This window comes from Otolemur garnettii, unplaced genomic scaffold (assembly GCF_000181295.1).
Source record: "Otolemur garnettii isolate 467f Iridium unplaced genomic scaffold, OtoGar3 scaffold00076, whole genome shotgun sequence".
In the NCBI taxonomy this organism is placed as follows: domain Eukaryota; kingdom Metazoa; phylum Chordata; class Mammalia; order Primates; family Galagidae; genus Otolemur; species Otolemur garnettii.
The window spans coordinates 5,604,584-5,614,583 of NW_003852471.1; the positions used below are offsets into that span (position 1 = coordinate 5,604,584).

Consider the following 10,000-nt stretch of genomic DNA (forward strand, 5'->3'; position numbering starts at 1 on the left):
CACATCGGTGACTGACAACTGGGAGTCTGCCATAGGAGGAAGGCTTAATTTCGGCGTGTGGACACACACATGGATGTTTCACTATCTCTGTTATTCCTTTCATTGTTTAAATTTTAAATTACACAGATAACTATGTGAGAATGTCCTTGTAGAAAATTAAACATTCATTTAACTTCCAGCTCCAATAATACTGTAATACTAAAGTTAAAAATAATCATTTATACAAGTAGTACCCTTCTCTCCCATGTAGTAATTTATTCTTGTCATTTGTCATTAGGACTGCGATGACATTAGAGGTTAGAGAATGAGCTCAGAAACCCTTACATTTCTAAACATCAAATATATAGTTTGCTGAGATTGTCAGAGGAGGAAGTAAAGGAGAGGATGGCGAAGGATGAGTGGTCATCAGCTGACGGTGGGGACTGAGCCCGAATCTCTCAGACTGGGCAGTGAGAGCAGAGGTTGGAAGCCACGACTACAGTTTTCAAACAGCAAATCTGAAAGGAGTAAGAACAACAAAAATTTAGGAAGGTAGCATAGCAAGATAAAGGAAATAGAGATAAGTATGTTTTTGGCAAAGAAAAAACAGGAGACAAATAGAAAAGAAATAAAGTTGGGACTCCTCAGAGAAACAAAGAGGCATGAGGAGAAGATTGAACGTGAATGCACTCACGTTCACTGTTGCAGGTTTTATAATCACTTTCTGCAGGAGAACAGAATTATCATTTCATGTTAGAAAAGAGAAGCTTGGTAGTTACGATGGAACTCAAATATTGCTTAATCAGAATGAGAAAAGTTAAAGTTCATTTGACACTAATTAGTGTAGAGTGAGATAAAAAAATTCAGTTACTTGCCATACTTGCCAAAAGTATGTTTAAATTATTTTTGCTATTTGTACAGATACTTGTATGCTTAGCAGTCTTTTTCACAGTGAAAAGCAAGAAATCTGATACTTAAAATATGTGGTATTTTATGTTGCTTTTTCTTTAGTGATATTTTGTTTCTTTAATGTAAAAACAATATTAGATTCTGACTTTGTACTATGAACTAAATTAATAAAACTGATGTCAGGGAAAAAACATTGTTAAGATTTAGTTATTTGGCTATGTATTCACATGTGTATTCTTTATGTGCATAATCTTTATATAAAAATGCATCCATCGATGGATAGGTATTTGATAAAGCAAATACAATAAAATGTGAACTGTAGAATCTGTGAGTTTCAACATTTTCGTAATAAATGTTGAGAATAAACATAATGAAAAGTGAAAAAGCTGATGTGAAATAAACAGGTATTGTATCAGGAGCAAAATAGTGTTAATAATTTACTTCTTCTTGTTCTCCATTGACTTAGAAAAATCTAAAGCATTTTTGGTTAGTGAAATACCTGTTTTAGAGATAATATTATTATATTTATAGTTGATATAAATAAAGTCTGTTCACTTTTGATGAAAATTTCTATTGTCCTTAAAAGCAGTATTTTGAATAATGTCATAAACATTACTAAAGATAGATGGAAAAATTATAAGGGTTTGTAAAGCATTTTTGAGGTAAATATAAATTAGAGCAGACAAGGGTTTAACAACTATTTAGAACTTTTATTCTTCTATTTTAGGGAATCTGGAAACATCAAAGCTGGATTAGAACATCTGGTAAGTTCTAATTTTCTCTTGAACATTTGCCTCATCTTTGATATCTGCATTCTAAATGAACACTTTTGAATGAGCTTTGAATACCTTGTATTGAGAAAGTCAACCATTTCCCAAAGGGTCAGCTTACTGTTATTATATGAAGGCACTTACATTTTCATTCATCTTATCATTTCAAGGGAATTTAAAATTTTTTTAAATTACTTTTTTTTTGATGTAGAGATGAAATAAAATGGATGACAATCTTTGGATTGATGATTGCTTTAATTATAAACAAAAATTGTTTGGTGTGGAATTTTTGGCATATCTTGATCTGACAAAAACAAGCTTGTGTTTTAAGAAAAACACAATCAACTATTGCATGCATAAATATGGTATGTTTTAGCAATCTACCGGCTTTGAAAGAAGTGCACAGCTTTGTTTTTCCTGATGTCTTTGCCTTATGAATAATGCATTGGTTTAAACTACATCCAGTTTTAGAACATAAAATAATTGAGATGCCAAATTTGGGGTGTAAGTAAACACTTTTGAAGAATAAGTGAAATTCAAACTGATTTAGCATTAAAATCTGTCCAATGATCAAAAATTTGAAAAATCCTAGTTTATAGCAGGTCAGAAATTCCTTGAGCTCACTGTATTGAGTGTTTATTACATTAAGTAGTTCATTTAAACAGAGCATTATAGAGTCATGCTCTGGTTTCTGGTCAAATCCAAATGTTGAATAATTAATGGTAGAGATTCTTTTGTAAATACAGTCTAAGTAGTTTTTAAATGCAAGCCCCGATCTGTAGAGCACACTGTAGCTTTGTTAACTATTAATGTGCTTCTATTCTACAGTAGCAAGAGGCAGCTTCCTTTTGACAGAAGTTTTAGAGTTGGAAGGAATTTTTGGTTTTCCTCCTAATAACTAAAGGAAATGGAAGAAACCTAGACTTTTAAGAGTGATCCTAAAAACTACAGATTGTTAAGAAGCAGGATATATTATCTTAGAAAACTTGAACTATGCTGGTTAGGTTAAAAATTATTTCTTGAACTACTAACTGTTTATCACTTAATAATAACATATATTTAAGATATGTTGGCATTAGAATAAACATGTTGAACTGAAACATCACATTTCTTTATCATCTGGGGGTTTATAATAAGAAAAAGCAGTTGCCGTCTTGGGAAATGCACTGTCTTTTATGCTTCTCTTGTAATTACATTGACTTGTTCATGTTCCTCATTCAATAATAATGGGTGTTATTTTTTTCTAGCTTAAATCTCACATTTTTTCACACTTCAAGTAGATCTCATTTTCAGTGACTGTCGCACACATTTATATTGTGCTTGTAATCTTATGCAGTAATGGTTTCATAACTGCATTGGGCTGCCAAGAAAGATCTTCAGAGCAGGTGGTACTCTAGATGTCCACTGCCCACTTTATCCAAAGTAATTCTACTTTAGCTATTTTGTAGAATAAACTTTTGAACTGTTTAATAAAGTTTTAAATGAAGAAAGAGTTGTCCAGATAAAAAATTTTCAAAACCATTAATAAAGCATAACTTTCTTAAAAACCAAGAATAATTGTATGTTAATTATTCTTTGTCATTAACATTAAGTTATGTTTCATTTTTATCTGGTTGTAGACATCAAATATATTTCAAGGATTAGCATTTTAGGGATGAAGGAGTCAGGATGAGCATACAGTTAGGTAGTGGGAAGAAGGTGATTTTAATAAAGCATGTCATCTTAGTTTAAAAGATTATAACTTAATGTTGTAATTGGCCCACTTAGCTGTCTGTCTTGCTTCGTTCATCTATAATACTAAATAAAGTCAGTGATATTCTTGTAAGAACGTTACTGCCTAATAAGGAGATAAAGTCATGTTTCAGGGTTGAACATCAATTGCAGCTATTCTTTCTAGCACCTGTGGACTTACGAGGTTTGTATCTCTCCCTTTTACTGCTGAGCAGGTCAACTGGACCCCTTGACTTCCAGCAGAGGCAGGTAGCCCTTTTCTGAATTGGCTAGCTAGCTGAATACAATTAGAAGTACAACTTCTGATACATGGATTTTAAAATATGTATGGTATAAAATTAAAATGAGTGAAGCATCTCAGACATTTGGAATCAATCTCTCCTTTACGTAGCCTTCTTCAGTCTCTGTTTCTTCCATATCATTTATTTAGTTTATCATAGAGAATTAGCATTGTCCTAACAGGGGTAAAAGCCAAAATAAATTTTAGTAGGAAAACTAACACATTCAGCTTGCTCTACTTAACCCCAGGAAACACAGTTGCACTGTCTTGATACTGTATATTTATAGGCTCTTCTTGGTGTATGGTTATATGTAACCACAGGAAGGAGAAAGCAGAGGTGAGTCTATGGAGTAAAGAATGTGGTAGGTGGACTGTTCCCCTTGGAACCTTTCTAAGGCCTGATTTCCTTAAATCCTTTATAATCTCTTAGATATTTGATTCAGCTTTTTGTATTTCATTATTTTCTCTTGTTGCTAAATTTTCCTAAGGACTATCTAGAAGCATGTCATTCTTTTCAGCTTAAAATTGCTTATACAGGCAGTGCCCTAAGTTACAAACATCCAACTTATATACAACTCACACTTAGGAATGGAGGCTATTATAGTAAGTCTATGAGTTACAAACATCTGATTAACATATAACTCGCACTTACAAATGGAAGCTATTATGGGTAATAGGTGAATGTACCTGTTCCAAGTTACATACAAATTCAACTTAAGAACAAACCTACAGACTTTACCTTGCTCATATCCTGGGGACTGCCTGTAATATATTCCCCAATACCACTGTATTTCTCTTTTACCTATAAGGCCTAAGTCTGTGTGAAGTTCTAGACAGAGGTCAGTCTGTCTAGAACTGACAGTCTGTCTAAGTCAGTTTGAAATTCTAGAGCACTGAAGGCTGTTGGTCCGTTATTCATTGATGATTGTTGCCTGATGGTTGCAAAGTGGAGGTTTTTAATTCTCTTGCTCCCTCCATTACAGCCAGTATTCTAGTGCGGAAGATCACACCTTTCTTATTTTATCTATCTGTCAAGTAAGGTCTCATGGTTCTTTATTTTATTATAGAGATTATTGTCAGTTACTTTCCTTACTTATTTTGATGCTCGGTTTCTCCCATATTTGTACAGAAAGAATTATTTTGTGGTGATCTGGGTTCTTTTGACAATGAGAACTGTGACTCCTAACAGCACCAATATATTTACTTATTTGTTCAACCATATAATACACATAAACAAGTTTCAGAATTGCTACAAGCAAACTTAGTGAAAAATAACCTACTAAAACAGTTCAATGTTTAATAACAGTTCTTTGAGTATAGTTCCTCTTGAGTACAGTTATATCATTCATTTGAAATATGGTTGCTTCCATTTGTTTCTGGTTAGGTGCCTTTGTTCACATTCTTGTTGATTTAGTTACATGTCTGAACATATATGATGTTGACATACTTCCAGAAGTCAAAATTGTACACAGTGGCATTCTTAGAGAGGTGACCATTCTAGGCTATTCTCCTCTACCCCTTACAGGTAGTGAATTTTGCTTACTGCTTTATCCTCCCTGTTCTATTTTGGGTAAAATTAAGTGTGTTGTGTGACACATGTACCTATGTGTATTTTTATTTTCTCTTCCTCCTTAGAAAAAGTGGCAAATTATATATAACTATTTGTACTTAGCTTTTTGGAGGGGGCAGTTTAACAATATATCCTGGAAATTGCTCTATAATTAGTGTGCATGTCGTTATATTAATTGTGTTTCTTTCCCTTTCTGGCTGTGCCTTCTTTATTAAGGGTCTGAAATTTTAGCCTTCGTGCATGCCTGCCACATTTTCATAGATGCTGTCAGAAGATACGAGATTCCTGGGTCAGAGACCATGTGCTTTGTTTACTAACAGCACAACAGTAGCACATGCTTCACATTTCTATAGATTCCTCTGGACCTTCAAGTCTCAGGTAGAGGCACTGCGTATTTAGTGGGTTTGTGTCATAGCCAAGGAACTCCAAATTTAGAAGTTCTTTTAGGACTGCTAGAAAACCTATATACCCAAATTTTATTATAATCCTAGTCAGGTAACAAAACTACCTTCTGGTCCAAGGAGAGACACTAGATTGTTTATTATACAAACATCTTTTAAAAGATAGTCCAGAACAAAAGCTGATGTCAGATGTGTAGAGCCACTATGGAGAATTGTCCCTTCAGAGCTCTCATCATCATCATTGCTATTATTATTATCATCATCATTTATTATGAAATGTAGGGAGGTTTATATTTTTCTTCTAGTGGTTACCTTTGTATTTACATCTTTTGTAGTGCTTTTAATTACCCTATTCCTACTTATCTTTTTAAATGGCATCCCTTGGCTACCATCTATACTTTTATTATAGCCAGTGCTCCTATTCCTATTGTATTTAACCTTTCTTTCATTTTCTCTCATTTCTGTTTTTTTTTTTTTTGGTTTTTTTTTTTGAGATAGTGTGTCACTATGTCACCCTCAGTAGAGTGCTATGCTGTCATAGCTCACAGAAACCTCAAACTTTTGGGCTCAAGTGATCTTCCTGCCTCAGCCTCCCAAGTAGCTGGAGACTATAGGCGCCCGCCACAACACCCGGCTATGTTTTTAGAGATGAGGTCTCTCACTCTTGCTCAGGCTGCCCCTGAACTCCTGAGCTCAGGCAGTCCACCTGCCGTGGCCTCCCAGAGTGCTGGAATTACAGGCTCTTATTTCTTCTTGTCGTATTCTTGGGCTTTGGTTGAGCATGGAACATTTACACACTAATCCTCTGCCCATGCTGTTACCTTGTTTTGGAGTCATCTCAGATTAAATATATTAAATGTTTGCTGTCAGTTTACTGACTTTTCCCCAGTGTTCTCTCGTTTTGATGAAACTCATCTTCTAGAACATTCCTCAGGAAAGGCTCCTGTGTACAGTATTCCTTGTGATCTTGTATATTCCGAGCTGTTTTTCTAGACTTGCCTCGTGAATGAAACTTGGCTGGGTATAAAATCCTTGGCTTCTATTTTCTTTTCTTGACTTTCTTAAAAATGTGATTCCACTAATGCCTTGTTTTGTATATAGTACTTGATGTTTCTGTCACCAGCCTTACCTTCTTAGCCTTATTGGCAATTTGAGTTTTGTCCTGAGATCATGAAGTATATACTAAGCTTTCTTATAGGTGAATTTACGTTTTCTCATTTCCAGAAATACTTTTCTTATATTATGGTATTAAATGTTAGCTTTGTTCCATTTATTTTCTTCTTCAGGGACTCGTAATTGTATATGTGTGTGTGCATGAACACATATCAAAGTTTCTTTGCTTGTGTTCTATTTTAGTTCCTTCTTTCTCTCTTTATTACTTTATTAACTTGGGAAACTACAAATGTTCTTGAATCCTAAGGAATCATTTTTTAGAAACCCTATAGAAATCATAAGCAGAACTAAACAGGAAGCATTTCAAAGAGCTCAGTACCCACATCACATTCAAAAACTTAGGGAAGCAATAAGACTGCTTATAATGTTGTGCTTAATTAGATTTTATAATGAATTAAAGAAATAATTTTTTTTATTTGATGATGAATCATATGTGGATGAAAAGACCTCTGATAATGACCTCAGGGTTATGTCTGTTAACACATAAGGGCTGAAGGAGTGGAGGTGGGTGGTTATTAGGTGGTGATATTGCTCCTGACTTTTTTTTAATTAATGATGCTCTAAAGATGTAGAAAATTGACTATAAGTTCTTCTTGTTATATCAAAAGGTGCTGACTCCATGTTTTTCCTACCATTTTAAGTTTTAAAATTCTAGATAATATAGTGAGTAGCAGCCATTATTGAACTACTGAATGGGGATTAAAGTGCTTGACTTTCTAGAGGGTTTTTAATATAGTCACGTATGATTAATGATATTAACATGCATTTTTATGTTTAAAATGAACAAAAAGTATCAGCTTTGCCACTTGGTAACAGATATTATTGTTCTATAGGCAAACTATGAAAATAATGCTAGCCTTTTCTGTTTAGAGAGGGATTTAGATCAGAAGATAGTAGTAGGTAGAGCTATGTGAAAAATTGTTGCTTTTTAAGGTCCAAATGATTTCGTGGGTTTCTGTCTTAAAAGAAGAATGGCTGTATTATGTTCCTTTGGCAGGGAATGGAGTGAATTATTCTAATCAGGATGATGTTTTTAAATCTTCCTTTGTTCTCTTTTCTGAAAGTCAAATAAATGGAGGTGGGTTAGAGTAAGAGGAAAGAATAATCCACTATCTTTAATGTGCATATGAGTCACCTGAAAATCTTGTTTAAGAAAAGATTCTGCTTCTCTGTGTCTGTGGTGGGATTTGAGATTATGTGTTTCAGCAAGCTCCCAGGGGAGGCTAGTGCTGCTGCTTCCGTGACCACCAGGAAGAAAAATGCATTCAGAGGCATTGACTTGAAAGACATGGGTCCAGTGAAGAGGGTTCGTCTGGTGAAGAATCTAGATGTTTCCCTCATACTCATTGAGCATAATTCTGCTACCCATGAAAGACCAGCTGGGTGTTCATAAACCTAGGGGAAGGGTACTTCACAGATTTATCCAGTAGGGCAAAAAGGTCATCGTCTTACTCTGTAAGAGTAACAGATGGACTGTTTTTCCCTTAAATTTGGGTTTCATATGTTAAGTTGTATTTTTCAACACTGGTGTCGACACTAGACCTAAGAACACCTTGTTTACCCTTCAGAGGTAAATTAAATGAATGATAGTAAATCTTTTAAGGAAAAAGATTACAAGTGTTTACAGCTCTAAGTGGGATTTGTTTTCTATTAATAGTTGAATAGCAAAAGAACTCTGGAGCCATACCTCTGGGTTTTGTCTCCCCACAGAGGTCTCATTCATGTTTCTTACATTGTATAACATTTGAGAATGATGATCTACTTGTCCTTGTGGTTAAGTAACACAGTCTGACCACCTTAAGTATTAAAAAGCAACTGTCATTAATAGTTTGTTTACCCCATCAGTGGTTTGTAAGAATATAGTTGCTGCTTGTCAGAAATGTCTGCCGGCCCATTCCAATACATAATCATCAATAACATTATCAGGTTCTAATAAAAGCCCTTTCTTTTTGTTTTAGGCTTTTTTATATAGAACTTGCAATTCAAACTGCTGTATTTCAGTTCTCAGGCTGATAATTTTATTTAATACAAGTATAAACACAGTGTATTATTATACTTTTGAGGATTCAGTTAACATACAGTATGCAGTAGAAATTGCAGAAAATAGATTATAACTATTTTAAATTCACTTGTCTTGTCTGTTGCATTTTTAGTATCTCAGTTGTAGTTTTACATTCCCCGCAAAATGCCAACTTTTTGGGGCATTTATCCAAATGAGTTTGAGAATCTCAAAATTCCTTGATATTACTTTGTATAAAATGTCCATGCACTTTGTAAATCTATTAAACACTGATCAAACACATTTATTAGCTCACATCACCATTTAAGGATTTCAGCGTAGAAGATCCTTTCCTCCCAACATCTTAATTTAGTTTTCTCGTCTGAGACAATACACGTTGATGGCCAGGGTAAAAGTGTGTATTAAAACAGACGCTTCCCTCCGACTAATCATGAGATGAAGTGGCATGAAGTTTCTCTTCTCTATGCAAGACCAATCCCACAAATCTTTCCTTTTAACTGACAAGTGCGTCTTATGAGTCTGTACAAATTAAAATGCTTTTAATGTGGATTAAATGTTAATGTCATATTACTGTAATGATCTTTTAGTTTACAATCTGAAATCTGAGGACCAGCACAGATTCTAATCTGAAACAGTGCCCAGGTGAAGCAGTCCATTTCTGATACATTTTGATCAGTTACAAATTCATTAAAAATTTGTTCTCCAGTAAATAATTAATAAATATTGTACAGTCATCCACATAACATGAACTTGTTCTCTGCTCTCCACCAAACTCTTCCTTCACCTTCCAAAGAAAGATCTGTCTGTTGTACTTTTAAGGCACAGTGGTCTTAAAAATGGCAAGGAAATGGTGGCAAGTTAGCATTTAGAAAGAAAAGACAAGATGTCATATACTTATCATGATATGAATAGTCTCAGTTTCATGTCTAATGTAGGTAATATTTTTCTGACTTTTATGTGTATGTATTTATTGAATCTTTAAAGCTAAATATTCTACTTTCATTCAAGCAACTGCTACTTTCTATTACTCAAGGTCTAAAATTCAGACCTTCATAACCCTACTGCAGCAATAATATTGGAGGAAATTTTTGTTTGTTTGTTTTGTTTCTGTCATGCTTCAGAGCAACTATAGGTTCTGCTTCATTACAGGGAACCCCACAAGGTACC

The 10,000-nt window shown here is 34.3% G+C and overlaps 1 protein-coding gene across 1 annotated transcript in view; it reads left to right on the plus strand.

The window, feature by feature from the left end:
• Positions 1–10,000, plus strand: part of RSRC1 (arginine and serine rich coiled-coil 1) — a gene marked incomplete at its 5' end in the record, with an annotated part of 362,074 nt that overhangs the window by 161,625 nt on the left and 190,449 nt on the right. Inside the window, one exon of the mRNA XM_023515684.1 lies at positions 1,616–1,652. Within this exon, the coding sequence (XP_023371452.1) occupies positions 1,616–1,652 (37 nt within the window). The remainder of the gene's footprint in view (positions 1–1,615; positions 1,653–10,000) is intronic.